Below are 21,333 nucleotides of genomic sequence, written 5' to 3'. Positions count from 1 at the left end.
ACATGAGATCTCAGAGAGGAAATCAGAGGACGTGGCATGTTAATTCAGAGATGGATTAGATGTTATAACTCCTCACTTATTTCTCCAACACAATCATTCCTGGAACTGTATTCTTTTAACTGGCTTTAAACAATTATCATGGATGTTTAGACTCTGGGGGTGGGAAACATAGGAAGATAAAGCTTCTGTACTGCTTCACCTGCTATGTTAAAATAGTCTTCTGAGATAAGACCTGTGTAACATTTAGGTCAGTTCCTGGCTCAGGCTTGACACTCCATAGATGTTAGCTATTCTGCACATACTGTTGTCCCAGCAATTGTTTCCTTGCCTTTTATCAGTATGTCATTTCCACTAATTCGTGAGCTCTTAGGAAGGATCTGAATCCCATTATCTCATAAGAGGTACTTTGTTGAATTACTTGCTACTGCTTTTTAGGTTGCTTTACAATTTTGTAAGCAGAATGGAGGAGACAAGCATACAAATTTTATTTGCAAACACATCATCAGTACTTACTATGTTCTTGGTGCTATTCTAAGCACTTTATAAATATTTATTTAATTTTCATAATTGTATGAAATACTTTTATTATCTCCTCTACAGAAAAGGAAACTAAGACATAGAGAAATCAAGTAACTTGCCCAAGGGTACACAGTGATTTAGTAGCAAAGCTAGGAAATGCAAACAGCCTGGCTTGAGTCCTTGCTGTTAATCCAAAGCTGAATGTTGATGATGCAGTATAAGAAATATAAACAATGTCCTATGGCAGTTAAAGAAGGAAGCAGTCGCATTGGTGTCTGGGAATTAAGCAAGGCTGCTTGCAAGAATTGGTATTTTTTTTTACTAGACCTTATTTTGGGGAGTAACTTTTTCAGGTGCTTGGATACAAAGGATTAATAGGAAGGCTAAAAAGCTTAGAGATGGGAAATGGTAGCACATCAAGAAGTAGTCCTGCAAATAAAGATATGGTACGAAGGGAAGCAAGACAGGAAAGCTGGTTTGGGGTTAAGAGCATGGGAAGCGGGATCCCTGGGTGGCGCAGCGGTTTGGCGCCTGCCTTTGGCCCAGGGCGCAATCCTGGAGACCCGGGATCAAATCCCATGTCGGGCTCTCGGTGCATGGAGCCTGCTTCTCCCTCTGCCTGTGTCTCTGCCTCTCTCTCTCTCTCTGTGACTATCATAAATAAATAAAAATTAAAAAAAAAAGAGCATGGGAAGCTAATTACTTCAAGTAGAGAACAGGGTAGAAAAGATTGACATGATCTGAGCTGTGCTTTGGTAAATACGGAAACATCATGGAATGGATCAGAACTGACAGAGACTGACTGCAGAAAAACCAGTTATAAGGTTATTATTAGTCCAAAAAACAGACAATTATATCTTGAATTCTGGTGAAGTTAGGGATAGATACAGGAGATATTACAGAGTTTGAATTGATAAAGCAGAGGAATAGCACGACTAGAAAATTGAGTATATCATATGACAAATGTAATTTCATTTTATGGTCAGCAAAGCCCTTTGAATATTTGGGAAACTTGGTATAAATGAACATGATTTTAAGAAGGTAAAGTATTCATTTATAAAGAAGTATGAAGTTTGTTTATCTCATTGGGGCTTGAAATTGACATCTGGGGAAATTATTATTTAGCGGCTAGCTAACTTACTTAGAATGTCTGAATTGAGAATGTTTCTTGGGATGCCTGGGTGCTCAGTGGTTTAGCGCCTGCCTTCGGCTCAGAGCGTGATCCTGGAGTCCCGGGATCGAGTCCAGCATCGGGCCCCCTGCATGGAGCCTGCTTCTTCCTCTTCCTGTCTCTCTCTGTGTCTCTCTCTGTCTCTCATGAATAAATAAAATCTTTTAAAAAAAAGAGAGAGAGAATGTTTCTTAATCTGCTTAGACAAAGTTAGAAACCACTTTAGCCTAATGATTTGGAAGAAACGATAGAACATTCTTTAAAATTGCTATGTGGGAGCACCTGGCTGGCTCAGTCAGTAGAGCATGCAACTTGATCTCAGGGTTGTGAGTTTGAACCCAATGTTGGAGATAGAGTTTACTTTAAAAAATTATTATATGTAATTATAACAGCTTTTTCATGTGATACAAATGTAAATTGCAAATGAGAACCTAAATTAGTCTATCAATGGACTTTGCTATATAGGAATCTTCCTACTGACTTATCCTGTTTGCAGAAAACTTACTCAAAAGTAATCTTTGGAAAACACTGATAGAAGTTGTTTGAATTTGTGAGGTAGATAAATATCAGTGTGAGAGGAATATTCAGTTATTTGGATGCCTCTGGTGGTGTAATTTATTAAAACACAAACTTTGCAAGAGTTATAAACATAACAAAGTAAAGCCAGGAAATGAGGATATCTTAGAATTGTATTGGTATAATATCTAGGAATAAGCTTAACCAAGAAGGTAAAAGACTAGTACTCCTAAAACTACAAAACATTGCTGAAAGAAATGAAGAAAACCTAAATAAATAGGAAGACGTCTCATGTTCATGGATTGGAAGACATAGTATTGTTAAGATGTCAGATCCAGTGCAAGCTCTATCAAAATTCCAATGGTCTTTTTTTTTTTTTTTTCCAGAAAAGAAAAAGCCAGTGTTCAAATTCTTTTGGAATTGCAAGGGCCTCCAAAGCCAAAATAATCTTGTATAAGAACAAAATTGGAGTCACCCTTCCCAATTTCAAAACTTACTGCAAGGCTACAGTAATAAAAATAGTGTGGTACTGGCATAGTATAGACTCAAGAAACTGGAAATAAATCTGTACATTTGTGGCCTGTTGATTTTGACAGGAGTGCCAAGATCATTTAATGGTGAAAGAATAGCCTTCAGTAAATGGTGCTGGGACAACTGGATTTCCATGTGTAAAAGAATGTGTACCCCTACTTCACACCATATATAAAATGTAACTCAAAATGGATCAGTAACCTAAATATAAGAGCTAAAAGCATGGAGCTCTTTGAAAAAAATATAAGGGTACTTTTTCATGACTTTGGATTTGGCAGTGGATTCTTAGATAATATACAACAGTACAAGTAACAATAGAAAAAACAGATTGGACTTAATAAAATTAAAATCTTTTGTGTATTCAAAGACATTAACAAGAAAGTAAAAAGACAATATACAACATGGGAGAAAATATTTACAAATCATATCTGACAAGGGTCTGAGATATCTAGAATGTATAAAGAATTTGTATAACTCAACAACAAATGACAATCCCATTTTAAAAATAGGCAAAGGGCAACTTTTTTCTAGATATGTCTCCTGAGACAAGGGAAACAAAAGCAAAAATAAACTTTTGGGACTACATCCAAATAAAAAGCTTCTGCACAGTGAGGGAAACAATCAACAAAACTAAAAGGCAACCAGTGGAATGGGAGAAGATATTTGCAAGTGACTTATTCCAATAAAAGGTTAGTATCCAAAATACATAAAGAAATTCTCAAACTCAACACCGAGAAAATGCAAGTGACTTATTCCAATAAAAGGTTAGTATCCAAAATACATAAAGAAATTCTCAAACTCAACACTGAGAAAATAATCCAATTAAGATGGGCAGAAGACATGAACAGACATTTCTCCAAGTGTACAGATGGCCAACAAATACATGAAAAAAATGTTCATCATCACTTACTATCAGGGGAATACAAATCAAAACTACAATGAGATACCACCTTGCACCTGTTAGAATGGCCAAAGTCAACAACACAAGGAACAACAGCGTTGGTGAAGATGGGGAGACAAAGGAACCTTCATGCACAGTTGGTAGGAATGCGAACTGGTGTAGCCAGTGTGTAAAACAGTCTGGAAGCGCCTCAAAAAGTTAAAAATAGATGTAGTGCCTGGGTGGTGATTCAGTTCAGTGTCCATGATCCCAGGATCATGGAATTGAGCCTTGGGTCGGGCTCCATGCTCATCAAGGAGTCTGCTAGAGATTCTCTCTCCCTCTCCCGCTCCCATGCTCGTGCATAAGTGCTCTCTGTCTCTCAAATAAATCTTAAAAAAAAAAAAGTTAAAAATAGGACTGCCCTACAACCCAGCAATTACATCACTAGGTATTGACCCAAACAATACAAAAACATGAACTCAATGGTGTACATGCATCCCTACATTTATAGAAATGTTATTTACAATAGCCAAATTATGGAAAGAGCCCAGATGTCCATTGAGTGATGAGTGAAGAAGAGTGGTATTATACATGATGGAATATTACTCAGCTGTGAAAAAGAATGAAAGGACATTTGTCATTTGAAAGGACATAGATGGAGCTAGAGAGTGTAAGACTAAGCAAAGTAAGTCAGAGAAAGACAAATACCATATGATTTCACTCATATGGAATTTAAGAAATGAAACATAAATATAGAGGGAAAAAAGAGAGAGCCACAAAACAGACTCTACTCTAGAGAACAAACTGAAGGTTGCTGGAGGGGTGATGGCTGGGGGTAAGGGTTAAATGGGTGATGGGTAGTGAGGAGGACACTCGATGTGATGAGTACTGGGTGTTGTATGTAAGTGATGAATCACTAATTTCCAAAACTAATTTTACACTGTATGTTAACTCACTGGAATTTAAATAAAAACTTGAAAAAAAAAAAAAGAACAAAGCAACATACTAGTAAGTGATTTCATTGATGATTTCAAGCATCAGTTAGTAAAACTAAGAAGCAGTGGAGTTTATATATTTCTAGAGGAAAACCCTCCTTTGTGTGGATATGAGAAAAGTAGGCAAATATACTTACATATAGGTCATTCTTTTGACTTAGAATTTCAGTGTAGATATCCTCAGAGAATCCAGTGGGTAGTTGAAATTACTGTAATTAGCTAAACTAATGTTCATTGAGCTCCGTGCAGCAACAAAAATACCAAAAAGATGAATGCGAAACATGTCATGTACTTACTTAGGTTATAATACAAATCACCTATAAACTATACAGAGAATTGTTGTATATGTTGGTTTTTTTTTTTTTTTTCCAATGGTGACTAATTTTCCACTGTGTTTTCGTTACTGTTTTTTGGTTTTGAGGTAGAGTTGTCTTGTGTCAGACCCAAAAAAAGTGCCCATTTATGTTTGGTAGAATAAGAAAGTTAACCCTCTTCTTTGATCGCAGATGATGAAAGCAATGAACAAGTCCAATGAGCATGTCCTGGCAGGAGGGGCCTGCTTCAATGAGAAGGCGGACTCTCATCTTGTCTGTGTACAGAATGATGACGGAAACTATCAGACCCAGGCTATCAGTATTCACAATCAACCCAGAAAGGGTGAGTATTTGAGCTGATTAACGGTAAGAATTGTGCTGGACTTGGAAAGTTGGATATCTCGGCCCCATAACTCTAAACTTTCTAGCTAGGTGGCCACAAACAATTTGATGAAATTAACCTTTCCAAGCTTATTCTCCACGATGATATTGACTCCCCAAGTAGCCAGGCTCAAAGTTGCAAATGGGATCTCTACTATTGAGGGGAACATTTTGAAAATACTGCCTCAGGACATTGGCAGGGCCAGAATTGATATTTGAAGGTAGGAGACTAGACCTCTTAGTGAGAATATGCTTAGGTAGATTTGAAGCTTGTTTGAATGATCATATCCAAAGAATGGTAATTAATAGGTTGCCTGCATTCTGAAAGAAGGCTTCTTGGTTCAGTGGTACTCAGAATATGTCCTCTTCACTTAGGAGATTGTTAGAAATGAAGTGTCTGTACTCCAGATCTGCTAAATTAGAATTTGTTTTTTAACATGGTCCCTGTGTTCAAATGCACATTGATATTTATGAAGCATTGCTTATAGTGGCGTTTCTTAAGATGTCTAATTGGGTTCTGTGGTTTTGAAAAATAGATAAGTGAAAGTCTTGCTTAATACATTAAACTGAGAAATCCTGGGTTAAACAAGTTTAAACAGATTTCTTTACTACAGGAACCCTCAGAGCCTTTAATAGGCTGATGTGTATTGTGATTTTCCAAAAGGAAGATAGTGCCTGGACCTTCCAAAATTTATTTGACTATGAATCTTCTTTTTCCTCAGAGTATCTCCCATAACTAGCTTTCTTTAGTAAGCTTTATGAAATACTTCTCTGGTTGAGAATGTTTTTTAAATCGGTTGTTTAGTAATGGCATAAAACGTCTTTGTCACGTGTATGTATATTCAATATGATATCTAAAATACGGTAGGTGATAAGTCCTCAATGCTCTCCATTAATCAGCTCACATCGTAGAATATTTTAATTAAGTTCTGGATATCATTAGTGTAATTGATGATATCCATTGATAAAACTAGAGATTCTTCAGAAGATGATTCAGGACCTATGAAAAATCTAGAAACTAGGTCAAAAGTTTTGAATAAAGTATAAATGTTTAATTTGGGAAAGTATAGATTGGAAGAGTGTGAAAAATAGCTATTTCTATTTTTAAGGTTTTCTAGTACATGGAAATAAGATTCAGTTTATTCTCTGTAGTTACAAAAGGCCCAAACCAGCACCATTGGGTAAAAGTTATAAGGATCTAGATCTGGACTCAATTTTGAGAGCACATTTTGTAAGACTGAGAGTTACCAAGAAATAGAACGGGCTGCCTTGTGCCATTTTGTGTTCCTTGTTACTAGGAGTCTTTGATAAAGCCTGGATGTCCACCTGTTAGAGATATTGCAGGGCCAATGGGCAGGAAATTGGATTAGCTTAGTCCAACGTAAGATGCAGAGAAGCCCAGGAGCTCCTACCTGGCTCAGTCAGTGGAGCACTCAACTCGATCTCTGTGTTGTAAGTTCAAGCCCCATGTTGGGTGTGGAGATTACTGAAAAAAGACAAAATTTTAAAAACAAACAAAAAAAAGATATGAAGGAGCATAGTGAGATTTTCTTAAAGTTAAATGTAATTAAATGTCCTTTTATGAAGAAATAATGGTAACAGATATTTGTCTTTTGAATAGGTATTTTGTAAGAGAACTGCATTCGGTGAATAAAGTGGTTGCCAACCACATCTCCATCTTCAAAACATGTTTTATCTAAAAAAAAGAAAGGTATTAGATTGGGGGACAGCAGACTTTTTCCATGAATGGCTACATGATAAATATCTTAGGCATTGCAAGCCTGTGGTCTTTGGTTGCCAGTTACTCAACTCTGGCATACTTCAAAAACTGCCATAGACAATATGCAAATGAGTGGATGTGGCTGTGTTCCAATAAAATTTTACTTACAAAAACAGAGGACAAAAAAAAAAAAAAAAAAAACCAGAGGACAGAAAAAAAAATTTAATTAAATAAAATTAAAAAACAAAACAACACAAAAAACAAAAAAAGGGGACAGGCCAAATAGGTTGTAGTTTGCCAAACCCTAGACTTGACCACTAAGATTTCTTTGCTTGTAAGATTCTTTAATTCTTGGGCAGCCTGGGTGGCTCAGTGGTTTAATGCTGCCTTCAGCCCAGGATGTGATCCTGGAGACCCGGGATGGAGTCCCACGTTGGGCTCCCTGCATGGAGCCTGCTTCTCCCTCTACCTGTGTCTCTGCCTCTCTCTCTCTCTCTCTCTCTCTCTCTGTCTCTCATGAATAAATAAATTTTTAAAAAAAATTCTTTAATTCTTGATTGGAGGGAGAGGAAAACAAAATGAGGGGTATATCTTAAAAGTTCATTCCCAAAGCTACCATAAGCATTATTGGTTACTTATATATTATGTTACATAGAGTTGATGTTTTTTGTTTTCTGTTTGATGATGGCTGGAGTTACCAACTATCAAATATTTCATTATTGTTCTCAGGCTTTATATCTCAGAGTCTACACTAAACTATTTATATTATATTTTAGTGACTGGTGCCAGTTTCTTTGTGTTCAGCGGCGCTCTGAAATCTTCTTCTGGATATCTTGCCAAGTCCAGTATTGTGGAAGGTAAAGAATAAGTCGTTTACTGCAGTTATATTCAGTCCTAATCGTACAACTAAAAAGGATGTTGGAGTGCCTGGCTGGTTCATTTGGTAGAGCATGTGACTCTTGATCTCCAAGTCCTAAGTTTAAGCCCCATGTTGGGCATAGAGCTTACATAAAAAATAATAATAATAATAAAAGTTAAAAACTCAAAAGCAGAGGATGTCAAGTGAAACCATGACACTTCTACAGTAGACTTCTGACTTCTATTATGTATTCGGTAGCATCTTAACTCGTAAGCTAATTAATACTGTCATATAGTGCTTAGTTCTCTGAAGAAGGGAATAAGTGATACAGATAATCATGGGACAGTGACATAAAAATTAAGAGATGGCCTTTCAGAGCTCTGGGGTAGGGCATCCAAGAGGACATAGTCTGAGTTCAGTATGTATCATTGAGCTCAAATTCAGTTTGTCTTAACTCACAAGAATGCTGCAATCATCACTTGGGGTACAGAATGGGATGCATTTGCTGCTGGTTTGCTGTAATTAGATTAGACATAACACATATCCCAACAAAACTAATTAAATGAGAATTAATGAAAGGCTTATGAGCATACTGTTTATTTTCTTTGTTGGTTGATTCTTCCTGTATTTTGATCTGGTTACTGTTGTTGCATAACAAATTTACTCAGTGATTCCTCTGGGTCAAGAATCTTGACAAAGTAGTGTGTGGAGGGCTTGACTCTACTCAGTGATGTCCTGGGCCTCAGTTGGGATGACTTGATAGCTGGAGGCTAGAATTATCTGAAGGTTCATTCACTCACACATCTGGGGCTGGTGTGGGATGATTTAAAGACAGAGTGGTGACTGAAGTACTCACACCTTGACTCCTCAGCATGGCCTGGCAACCTTGGGATAGCTGGACTTCTTACTCCAGGCACACGTGTTCTAGCAAAGGGCAGAAGCCATGTTGCTTCTTGTGACTCAGTCTCAAAAGTCAAACGATGCCCCTTTCACCATATTCTAGTGTTGGAAGTAGTCATAAGCCTGCCCAGGTTCGGGGATCCCTGGGTGGCTCAGCGCCTGAGCGTCTGCCTTCAGCCCAGGGCGTGATCCTGGAGTCCCGGGATCGAGTCCTGCATCAGGCTCCTGTAGGGAGCCTGCTTCTCCCTCTGACTATGTCTCTGCCTCTCTCTCTGTGTCTCTCATGAATAAATAAATAAAATCTTAAAAAAAAAAAAAAAAAAAAGCCTGCCCAGGTTCAGGAGGAGAGGAACTAGACACCACTTCTTAATGGGGAAATGGGAAGGTAGCGCTGTGAGAAAGCACTAAGGTGGGAGATACTGAGATGTGAGATGTGAGATATTGTGACCTTTGGAAAGTACAACCTGCCACACATGGTGGAAACAGGTTTTCATTTCCACAGTGGCTTACTCCAGTGGCCTGTGTGAAAGCAGTCCTTCCTGAGGCTGGAGTCCAGTATGTTAACTGAAATACACAGACAATCTTACACGTTAATAGACACTGCCTTTGACCTCCTTTATTGGTAAACTTAATAAAACAGCTAGTGAAGAGCAAACTACACTAATGTTTTACAACTAAGTCTCACAACTTTGACTACGAAGTGGAAACATGCTATTAAATTGTTAAGGGACACCTGGGTGGCTCAGTGGTTAAATGTCTGCCTTCAGCTCAGGGCCTGATCCTGGAGACCCGGGATCGAGTCCCATGTCGGGCTCCCTGCAGGGAGCCTGCTTCTCCCTCTGCCTGTGTCTGCCTCTCTCTCTCTCTCTTACGAAAAAATAAATAAAATCTTAAAAAAAAAGAAATTGTTAAGAAATCTAGGACTTAGTCATTGGTCTTAAATGACTAATGCCTAAGTGATCAAGTACTGACTACGTTTGGAATTGTGTCTTGACAAGATGATTTAAAAAATACCCTTTAAATGTTGCGGAAATGGTAATTTGAAGTGACACAGATCCTTATAAATGCAAAGTAATATGCTTAAAACTTAGGTCTGTGTCTTTGGACTGAAAATTTCTTAGGTCTTATATTTTACTGTGTGTCAGTGGAGCAGTTGGCTGCCTGTTTATGAAATCTGTATTGAAGCTTTTTAGAAATTATTTTATTTTTTAAATTTTATTTATTTATTCATGAGAAAGAGAGAGAGAGAGAGGCAGAGACACAGGAGGAGGGGGAAGCAGGCTCCATGCTGGGAGCCCGACTCGGGACTCGATCCTGTGGGTCTCCAGGATTGTGCCCTGGGCCAAAGGCCGGCGCTAAACCGCTAAGCCACCCAGGGAGCCCCTAGCAATTATTTTAGTTGACAAAATTTTGTGTCAGTAATTGCTTAATATGTGACAACTTTATGCTGAATTTCAGTGTTTGCCTTTGACGAGGCCACGTAGTGTTAGCTACACGGTAGCTCGTGGAACCATGTGGTAGGTTTGTCCTATTCATCACTAGCCAATGAATGGATTCATCTCTTCTCCCACCGCTGCTGTTTTTATTCGTTGACGTATTTAACAAATATTTCCTGGGCATTCGCTGTATACTGGACAGTCGTGGGAAGGTGAGAGAGACAGAGGTGCAGACACACAGATAGGATTAGAGCAGTTAAATATAGAGTGAAAACAGTTCTGTGCGGAAGAGGGATGCGGCCATGTGTAAGCTTTCCCTTGGAGCAGTCTTAGGAGAAGCTCTAGCCCCTCTCCCTGGCTTGGCGCTGTTTCCATCTGTATCATCTTGATGCTGATTCTCAGATGGCGTTATGGTCCAGATCACAGCGGAGAACATGGATGCCCTGAGGCAGGCGCTGCGAGAGATGAAGGACTTCACCATCAGCTGTGGCAAGGCGGACGCGGAGGATCCGCAGGAGCACATCTACATCCAGTGGGTGGATGATGACAAGAACGTCAACAAGGGGTAAATACAGTGGACTTTCCCCCTTGTGGCATGTAGTTCTGGGCTGGGCTCTGGGTGTTGTCTACACTGGTGTTTATGACTTACTGAAAGCCCAAAGAGAAAGAACTGCTTTGAGTGTATATAACATAAAATATTAAATTTCTAGTTTCTTGGCTCAATTTCTGAAGGAAGGAAGTTTCTCTGCATATTTTTGAAGGGAGGGGGAGAGGAGTTGATGAAACAAAACAATCCTCTAAAGTTATTGAGATAATAGTAATAACCTAAGCCTTTTATGGTTTTATAAAAAAAGCTCTTTTGCTAACATTGTTTCATTTGAGATAATAACTAGTGTTGTTTTTCCCACATTATAGATGAGTAAACAAGCACCTGAAGGCTCCGTGACTCCACAGAGCCAGGAAGTGGCAGGGCTAGGACTTAACACCACCCTCCTGGGCTTCAAGCCCTGTACTCTTCCCCAGTATATGGCAGCTCTGCGGACTCAAGCCAAACCTTTGGCGTCATCTTTGACACTTGTTTTCCTCTCATACCCTACACCTATCAAAATGGTGAATCCTGGTAGTGTTATATTTTATAGTATGTATTTTATATATTCTGTTGGATTTTATTTCAACATCTATCACACCACCTCTCCGGCCACCATCATTTGGTCTGGATTATTGCAATTGCCTTTTAATTGGCTTGCTTGTTTGTAGTCTTGAACTCCTCTTGCCCCCCAACCAATCTGTTGCTAATACAGCAGCCAGAGCAGCGTCACTTCTCTGCTCAGAACCCACCACTGGCTTTCAGTATCTCTCAGGGTAAAAGCCAAAGTGGTTTTCAGCTTATATGGCCTCCCACCACCCACCCACCTCACGGAAGCAACACGTGCCTTCTTCCCTGAGCACTCGACTCTACTTCTGCCCTCAGACATTTACCCCTGCTGTTCTTTCACCTTGTACTCTGCCCCTCAGTAGCCAAGACAGCCAGATGAGTTCTTCCTTCACTGCCTTCAAGGTTTTTTCTAAAATGTCATTTTCTCAGTAAGGCCTTCCTTGGCCAACCTCTCTAAATTATAACCCTCCCATACACCTTTCTTCTCTCCCAAAACTTCCTATCTCTCTTCCTTGCATTATATTTCTCAAGAGAACTTTTAATTCTCTAACATAAAAAATATATTTTTACTTATTATATTGCCCTGGAATGTGAACTCTGTAAGGGCAGGGATTTTTGTCTGGTTTCTTTATTGCTGTATCACCAATACCTAAAACTCTGGCACCTAGTAGATACTTAAAAGATTGATTGGTTGAACAAATATATCCTGTGTCATTGTATTAAGCTTTCTCTGGGCCAGTCCATCCCTTTTTCCTTCAGGCAATAATTCTACGTGTAGGTCTTTGGAAATACAAAAATGAATTGTACAAACTCCCTGCTGGATAAGTGGTTCAGCCTGGTTTTGAAGATCGTTATAAATAAGTGCATCAAAGTATGGGAGATGCTCATAGAAAACTCTAGGATACAGTGAAAATACGAAAGTAAAGAGGGGGCCGGTAAGGATGCTAGGGCGGTACTCAGGAAGCCCTTCGTAGAGAAGTGGCCGCTGATGGAGCTGAATGTGGTATGTGAGTAGGTTTCTGCCACATAGTTGAGGCACAGTAGGCATCCAGTCTGGGGGAGCAGCAGGAGCAAAGGCAGATAGAGGGCATTTCTAACACAGCACGCTAGATTAAAAAAAAAACAAAAACAAAAACTCTTATACTTTTGTTATTGAACAAAAAGAAGCAATTTCTAAATCAATGAGTATATTTGCCTATTTTATAAATAACTATCTTCCCATACTAAGTTGGAAATTTAAATTTCGAAAACAATTTGTGTTTAATATTCTGTAGTTGAAATGAACATAGTTATTAGGACCAAAAAACTGATAGTCTGAAAATCTAATGTTGTAAGATATCAGTAACTAATAACCAGCAGGTTGCCCCTTCCTACCTACAGCAGCCGCCAGTGGCAGCATCTTAGAAAACAGGACGAGGGATGCCAGGGGGGCTCAGTGGTTGAGTGTCTGCCTTTGGTTCTGGTTGTGACCCCGGGGCCCCGGGATTGAGTTCCGTGTCAAGCTCCCTGCATGGAGCCTGCTTCTCCCTCCGCTCCTGTCTCTGCCTCTCTCTCTCTCTCTCTGTGTGTGTCTCTCATGAATAAATAAATAAAATCTTAAAAAATAAAAAAAATAAAAACAGACAAAAAACAGGACGAGAATTAGTTAAGGAAGGCTCTTGAATTCAAGAGTTTAGTGTGTAGTGTATAAAGTGAATGTTTTCCAGCTTGTCCCTCAGTGTCTGGGTATCCTGTCCCAAAATACTCTAATAAACTAATAAACTCTAATAAACTTTTTAAAAAGATTTTATTTATTCATTTTAGAGAGCGAGTATGTGAGCAGGGAGGGTGGAGAGGGAGAAAGAATCTGAAGCATGGTCCACACGGAGCACGGACCCGATGTGGGGCTCGATCTCACCAAGAGTCTGATGCTCAACTGACTGTGGCACCAGGCCCCCCAAGAGCGCCCTTGTTTGACACTGTTGTTTCATGAGTTACAAATTAAATTCAGTATTGTTTAAATAATTTTAATTCAGGTGAATGAAATGAATCCCCTATATTGAAGTTTAAGTTTAATTTGATCTTTTTACATAGAGATTAAAAAACATAAACAGGTTTGAAAATTGCTAGGAAGAGCTTGGGGGGTGCCTGGCGGCTCAGTCAGTTGACCGTCTGCATTTGGCTCAGGTCATGATCCTGGTGTCCTGGGATGGAGCCCCACATGGGGCTTCTCCCTCTGCCTCATGTGTTTTCTCTCTCTCCTCCCTGCACCAAATAAATAAATAAGATGTTTTTTGTTTATTTTTTATTTTTTAAGGATTTTATTTATTCATGAGAGACAGAGAGAGGCAGAGACACAGGCAGGGGGAGAAGCAGGCTCCATGCAGGGAGACCGATGTGGGACTCTATCCCGGGTCAACAGGATCATGTCCTGGGCAGAAGGCGAGGCGGCACTAAACTGCTGAGCCACCGGGGCTGCCCTGTTTTTTTTGTTTTGTTTTGTTTTGTTTATAAATTTATTTTTTATTGGTGTTCAATTTGCCAACATATAGAATAACACCCAGTGCTCATCCTGTCAAGTGCCCCCCTCAGTGCCTGCCACCCAGTCACCCCCACCCCCTGCCCACCTCCCCTTCCAACACCCCTAGTTTGTTTCCCAGAGTTAGGAGTCTCTCATGTTCTGTCTCCCTCTCTGATATTTCCCACTCATTTTTTCTCCTTTCCCCTTTATTCCCTTTCACTATTTTTTATGTTCCCCAAATGAATGAGACCATATAATGTTTGTCCTTCTCCGATTGACTTATTTCACTCAGCATAATACCCTCCAGTGGTCTGTGTATACAATGGAATATTACTCAGCCATTAGAAATGACAAATACCCACCATTTGTATTGTTTTTTTTAAAAGGAAGAATTTGGAATCTTTGTGACAATTATTTTGAATCCTCATCAGAATGAGGGTGAATCTCCACCTATTTATACTTGCTATATTTTGAAGAGGAAATTACTATAAAAAGTGGCCTTTTTTTTTTTTAAAGTGGCCTTTCTTTATTCAGAAATCTAGGAGTGATAATTTAGCACTAAAGGAAATTTGTTGCAATGATAATATCAATATTGTTCATGAGCTTATACCAGCACTGTTAAAATTAACATACTTGGTCAAATAATTCTTTTAATCAATAAATATTAAACTCCTACATTCTAAGCAGTGGGTCAGAACTGGGAGTACAGCATACAAGTGTATCATGTCCCTCCCTCCCCTTAAGAAGCTCATTTGTGAGGCAGATATGCAAATGTGTGAGTGTTAGGGTCAGGAGCAAGGAGCAGTGAGAGGGCGCGTGGGGGGTGGGGGCTCGATCAGGTGGGTGGCCGAGCACTTGCTGAGTTCAGGAAGGAGCAGGTTTGAGTAGAGAGTTTTTTTTACATTGAAAGAAGCAATTCCTGGAATCATGGCTCCTTTTTTATGTGTCCTTTGAATGTGTCCTTTGAATGATTTCAGTGCACAGGCCCTTCCCACAAGAGCTCTAGTCACGTACATTTCTGTGCAGTGTCTTCTTGCTGTGATGTGTTGCTCAGGTGTGTTCAACAAAGTGCCTGGTATAATTAGTAGCAAGACTTGATTAGAGACGTGGTTCTTCTAACTTACTTCCAAGAGCTGCTCCCATATCTTTCCTTTGTCTCTATTGTAGTGTTGTAAGTCCCATAGACGGGAAGTCCATGGAGTCTATAACAAGTGTGAAGATATTCCATGGATCAGAGTATAAAGCAAATGGAAAAGTCATCAGATGGACGGAGGTAAGGAGATGAAACTTTGGGTGATTGGGTGGCTCAGGTCATGATCTCAGGGTCCTGGAATCGGGTCCCTCATCGGATGCCCTGCCCTGCAGGGAGTCGGCTTCTCCTTCTCCCTCTCCGTCTGTGCTCTCTAATAAATAAGTAAAATTTAAAAAAAAAGAAAAAGAAAAGAGAAAGAAAGAAAGAAAGAGAGAAAGAAAGAAAAGAAAGAGAAAGAAAGAAAGAAAAAGAAAGAAAGAAAGAAAGAAAGAAAGAAAGAAAGAAAGAAAGAAAGAAAGAAAGAAAAAGAAAGAAGAAAGAAAGAAAGAAGAAAAGGAAAGGAAAGAAAAGAAAAGAAAGAAACTTGGTGTCTTGATCTCCTTTGAGCACAACTTTTTGCAAGGTCCAGAGACACACTGTGGACGGATTCTGGAGGATAAGAAAAGAAAATTTTCTGTGTACCCTCTATACTCCCAGGTCCCTCCAGTCTGTCCAGGAAGAAATGCCACCAAGCACAGCCTGTAGTGATCTGATTTCTCTTCCTTTTTATGAACGAGCTTTTAGAGATTTTTTTGCATTAGAATTCAAGAAGGATGCTTATCTGAGTGGTATATACCCTCTGTGCTGTGCTCCTCAGAATGGTGGGCTAGTTAGGCTGTGCTCACAGTTAAAGTCTCGTACGTAACACAGGCTTTAAAAAATAGGCTCATTTCACCAATAAGAAAACTAAAGCTCAGAGACTCGGTAACTTGCCCAAGATCCCAAGGCAAACAAGTAATGGAAAAGTTCTGCATTAAACCCAGATGTAGCCAGTGCTGAACTCTTTCCCCTGTGGTCCTGTTTCACCTGAGAGCTGCAGAGAGGCTCACCTGGGAGTGGGAGGGGCAAGGCAGCCCATTCGGGGCGCAGCTCAGGGAGGTTATTCTTGGAGAATAAATGGGGAGGTTGTAAGTCTCTTCATTTCTCTTCAACCTGAGTTACACTCCACAAAAAAAAATATTTAGAGAAGACCTCTAAAATTCCTTACAGCCTTAAAAGTCTGAATTTGTTTTAAAAAAAATTCCGTGGCTTCTAGCTTTTCTGTATTACACACAAGGTAAGTCCGGGCAAGCGATGTCCAATGCTTTACCCAAGTTACCCAGAACCTGGTTTCCCATTTCTGGGGCTGTCGTTCCGAGTGACGTACCCTTTGTACGACCAGGCCCAGTGTTCTCATGTGCAGCTCAGTGGCCTTGGCCGCTTTGTCACCATTTTCCCTTGGACGCATTTCAAGTGGTGCAGGGTCTGGGCCACGGGGCCTCCTTACCGCTCCAAGCAGTGGCCACCTTCCCCGCCTTGCTCCCCAGTAATCCTGAGACAGCAGGTGCCCATTGGCCCGCAGAGCAGGGGCCCAGGTCTCCAGACGCCCCTGCGGACTCCACTCGGTTGTGGTGCTGCGGCCCGAGCACCTGGGCCTCCCGGCCGCCCCTCGTGGTACTTGTGTGGGCTGCTTGGCAGGCCCAGGGTGGGGAGTGCACGCAAGAGCCTTGGGTGTTTGCACATCTCCGGCTTCTGTGTTATGCTTTTACATCATTTATAGTCACCAAGGAGGACAGGGCTGCCTTACGAAGGAATAACCACGCATTAGGAAGCCCTGAGCCTCTTCTCTGGCCAGGACTCGCGTCTCTCAGCTCTCCTGCTGCTGCTCCGATTCTGTCCGTGCTGCTCCGCGCGCTGCCCCGGCCTCAGTGGGCACGGCCGTGCAGCAGGAAAGCCTTGTCCTGAGAGGCAGGAGACTCTGCTTCTTGGCGTGGCCTTGCCTCTACTTCTGTGCCCTGAAGTCGCTTCTCCTCTCGGAGAGATGTGGGACGTGCTGGGGTTGGGTCACAATCTGTAAGAGCTGTTCCCTCAGACTCCACGGTCATTTCCTAAGAGGAGTCGCCACATAAAAGGATCACCTTTTAGAAGAACACAGTGCGAAATGCCAGCCTTTTCTGGTTCTGAGGAGAACATGCCCTTACGAGCATGGCTGAGACCAGGGAGATGGGAGCCTTCCCTAAGGCTTTTGGGCATCAGGGCGCTCATACCAGTAAGTTCACGGACTTGCTCTTTGTCCCCACATCTCCTGGGCACGAGGCTAAAGTCTCTTCTGTTTGGGGAACAGGTATTTTTCCTAGAAAATGACGACCAGCACAGTTGCCTGAGTGACCCTGCGGATCATAGCCGACTGACTGAGCATGTGGCCAAGGCCTTTTGCCTCGCACTCTGTCCCCACCTCAAGCTCCTGAAGGAGGACGGAATGACTAAACTAGGACTCCGTGTGACACTAGACTCCGACCAGGTAAGAAGAGTGTCAGGCAGGCTGGGAAGCTGGGCTTAGTGATGCCTCTATCTTCTGACAGTGAGTTCCCTGGGTCTTCGGCCTTCCCTCAGCCGGGAACGTCCCCAGATGCGCTGCTTGGGAGACTCTGAATCGCTTGAACCTTGGCTTCCTCACCCGAGTATGTCCAAGGACTTAGTCGTGAAGGTGGGGAAGGAGCGGAGGTGTGTGGGAGGACCTGCCACCCCATGTGAAGGGCATCAGCACTCCTCGTTGCCTGTCCCATCCTTAGGGACTGACCTGCTGCCCTCAGCCTGCATGTCCCTCACCGTCCTCATCCTGTCGTTTCCCTAACCCAGCTGCGTGGGCCTCACCGGCTCTGCTGCTGCCAGCATCCCCACCCTGGTCGCACTGCGGACTAGGAACAGCCCACCCCCCCCCAGGTCCTCCCCCCCGCGGCTCTCTCCCATCGCCCTGTATTCTGATCTAGTGGGTCCCTGGGACGTGTCCCACTTCTCAGGCTTTGGTGCAGAGCTGTGTCACCGTTAGGGAAGATGGGAGAGGTCGTGACCGGGCTCCGCTTCCAGCTGGTCATCAGTCCGCGTGTTTGTTTCCTACTTAAGGTCTTGACCCGTGCGGCCCTAGTGAGCCTATCGGGTAACACGGAACGAGGGACCTCGGCCCTTTCTCGAATGCGACTGATGACCTGCTGGGGGGTCACTGGCCTGAGCAGTCGCAGATTACACCTTCTCGGCAGGCCCCCCTTATATTCATTCACCTGGGTCCTTTCGGGTGAATGTGCCTTGTGGATTTCCCTCCCTGACATCCAGCCCCGGAGGCCTCAGTGTTGCTGCCCACGTGCCGCGCTCTCGGTGCCGCCCCTTCCTGGGAGCCTGAGGCCTTCGGGGTTGCGCAGCCCCAGCAGCACGGTGGGGATGAATGTGTCCCGATGGGCAGCAGACAACGGGGGAGGAGAGGGAAAGAGGGCACGCGGTGGTAGCCTCCCTGCAGCGCGGCCGCGTGGCCTTCCCTGGGCAGTGACGTCCCCCTCTCTCGTGTGCTAGGTTGGCTATCAGGCCGGGAGTAACGGGCAGCCCCTGCCCTCGCAGTACACAAGCGACCTGGACAGCGCCCTGGTGCCGGTGATCCACGGAGGGGCCTGCCAGCTGAGCGAGGGCCCCGTCGTCATGGAGCTCATCTTTTACATTCTGGAAAACATCGCGTAGATGGAGAGGACCTCACTGGTTTTCTGTTCAGACCTGTTGCAACAGCAGTCATACCCAAATCATTTGCACTTTAGAACTGGAAGATTAAGCTTTTGTTAACACTATTAAATGGGGGGTGGGTGGGAGCGGGGCTTGGGGGGCAGGGGTGGGAGAGGGTGGCCGGGGGTCAGGTGTTCCGTAATTCTGAGTCTTCTATGCATTGTCCACCGAGAAGATCCAGGCAGCTTCTGTTACCGCACAAGTTACGCTATCCTTGCCGCTAATCCCCTTCCGTTACCGTTTAGACAAAAATCCTGCTCCCCTCTCAAGATTTCCATATGCTGTTGTGCTCAGAAATGCTCAGATGGGTACAACCATCGCCAAGGACGGGGTTGGGAGGGCAGAGGGGAAATAAAGAAGCATTGGTCTTGCACTCTTTGTACAGAATTGATATAAAACAGGATACTCCCGCACTGATTTTGTCCCTTATATCACAGTGACTCCAAGTGGAATTCCCCCTCGGTGTTTTTGAGCAGCTCACTCGCCGCAGTGAACCAGAGCCCCAGGGGCCATCTCCTGTGGCCAAGGTCCGAGGTAGGGCAGCTCAGTGTGCAGTCCCTCGAAGCAGAGCCACGTTCAGGATCGCTCAGGCTCTGGGCCTTTCTGGGAAAGAATACACACAAGACGCCTCTAGGTCTGTGCTGGACGCATTTCAAGAAACACTGTATTGAGAAGTAACGTGAACCTCCGGGAGAGCTGTAAATACAAAACCTACATGCGCTTTACCTAGACTCACCGCTTGTTCACATACTAACATTTTGCTTCATTTGCTTTAGCTTTTTCTCTCTCCATAAAAAAAATTAAGGCATTTGAGAGTAAGTTGCATACATCTTTGTCCTTTATCCCTAAATAATGTTTAAATCTTAAAAATAAGGACATTCTCCTTCATAACTGCAACTTCAGTTTAACATTAATAGGATCCTTGAATCTGGCATCTGTCCAGTCATGTCCTTCAGAGCATTTTTTCCTCCAAAGCTTCCAGCCTAGGATCAGACTGAGCAAGTAGCTGTCCTGACTCACCTTTATGTCCTCCGTATTTTTGGTGAGTATAGGTTTCTTCACCCCATTTTTGAGTCGACAATGCCTCATTTTGTGTTTGATGCTAAGTCTATGCATTCTTGGCACTTTAGCAGTTAGGCTTGGTCATCTGTAAGCGGAAGCCCTTCCTTCTTTCCTATCCATGCACTTAATTTTCATTGTTAACATCACATTGTAGTTGTAATTCTCTATTTCGGGGCTCAGGTGCTCTCAGCTCTGGCCAGAGCGCCCCTTCAAGCCCGCGCCCACATCCTTGTGATGCGCTCCTCCCATTTTCCTCTCTGTCCGAAGGCCACCATCCCAGTTCATGGAGTATCTACCCTGCCTGCGCTTTGGAATGCGCCCGTGTCTTTTCTTGGGAGCGGTAGGAGAAGCCAAGATCTAGGTGACCCTTGATACACGTGATATGTGATCATGTTCTCTTTGCTAAAAACTTCTTTAGTCACGGATCAAATGGATTTCACAACTCGGTTTGAAAAATCCTGGTCTAGGGCAGCTCCCTTGCCGCTGCCATCTACTCGCAGCCCGGCCAAGCAGGAGTCCGCCCTTTGCGTGAGCAGCACCGCTCCAAGAATCCCCCAGAAGTTAACGCGGGCCCCTGGGGGTGAGCGCTGCCCCCCAGCGGCTAAAGTCGGCTTAGCGCCTGGCGTCTCGGGCCGCGGGCCCTAGCCTTGCGCGCTCGTCCGGGGGGCGGGGCCGCCGCATTCTGCGCCCGTGGGCTTTGCGGCCGCAGCCGCGGGAGATCTGTGGACGGGACCTTCCCGTGGACCCCAAGGTGCCCCCACAGCGCGCCGACTTGTCAGGACTGAGCTCTGGAACCACCCCCCACCGCAGCTGCCAGACGGGAGACACTTGGACGTGTGTCGCAGGCGCGCCACCCAGGCCGCCTCAGCCCCGGAACTTGAGAGCCGCCCAGGAGCTGGCGGGTTTCCCGCAGTCGATCTTTCCTCGGCTCGGTACATCTCGCAAACGCGGCTTCTGCGGGACCAGTGCAAGCCTGGGAGTCCTGCTGAGGACGCGCTCTCGCCCTGCATAGTCGGGCCCTTTCCTCAACTGTATGAAACACCTTTTGTTTAGTAAAGTCATTTTGTGGAGCTGAGCATAAAGTAACCAGGGCTGGTTTACTTTTTTCCCTTGTTTTATGTTTCTATATGTTGTAGAAGAACGATACAAAGTGGAAGGCTGAAACCTCACATTTCTAAATAAGTGAAAATTTTTTAGAATATTGTACAGAGATCCTTATAAAGAAAATAATTGCCATCTTGGTAACGAATTTTAATTACTGAATTCTTACTAAACGTTAGGCAATGTAGTTTCTCTACGTATTTTTATCAACACTCTGAGTACCTTCTGGTCTCCAGGGTCACAGGAATGTGGAACTTTGCTTTGTGGAAGTTCTCATCTAGTGTCTTCCCCTACCCGCTGTGGTCCCTGAACGCTGGCTGGCCCCAAATTTCCAAATGAATTTGCTTCTAGCATAACTAGTCCCTGGGGAATAATTTATGCATCTTCATGTGTTTCAGTCATCAGGGCATCTGCTGAACACTTTCTATTATGTTTGTGGTGTGGTTTCTATTTTAGGGAGTGAATATATGGCT

The 21,333-nt window shown here is 43.1% G+C and overlaps 1 protein-coding gene across 3 annotated transcripts in view; it reads left to right on the top strand.

The window, feature by feature from the left end:
• ZFYVE9 (zinc finger FYVE-type containing 9) overlaps positions 1–20,845 on the top strand; it is a 184,199-nt gene extending 163,354 nt beyond the window's left edge. For 2 of the 3 annotated variants that reach the window (XM_025420053.3, XM_025420052.3), the window contains 6 exons: positions 5,122–5,272; positions 7,807–7,887; positions 10,628–10,790; positions 15,049–15,154; positions 17,277–17,453; positions 18,497–20,845. In XM_025420053.3, the coding sequence (XP_025275838.3) occupies positions 5,122–5,272; positions 7,807–7,887; positions 10,628–10,790; positions 15,049–15,154; positions 17,277–17,453; positions 18,497–18,658 (840 nt within the window). In that variant the 3' untranslated portion in view covers positions 18,659–20,845. The remainder of the gene's footprint in view (positions 1–5,121; positions 5,273–7,806; positions 7,888–10,627; positions 10,791–15,048; positions 15,155–17,276; positions 17,454–18,496) is intronic. The other variant, XM_049094283.1, reaches the window with a different exon arrangement.
• Positions 20,846–21,333: the final 488 nt, after the last annotated feature.

This window comes from Canis lupus, chromosome 15, assembly GCF_003254725.2.
Source record: "Canis lupus dingo isolate Sandy chromosome 15, ASM325472v2, whole genome shotgun sequence".
Taxonomy (NCBI): Eukaryota; Metazoa; Chordata; class Mammalia; order Carnivora; family Canidae; genus Canis; species Canis lupus.
This window is presented reverse-complemented; position numbering and strand designations above follow the sequence as displayed.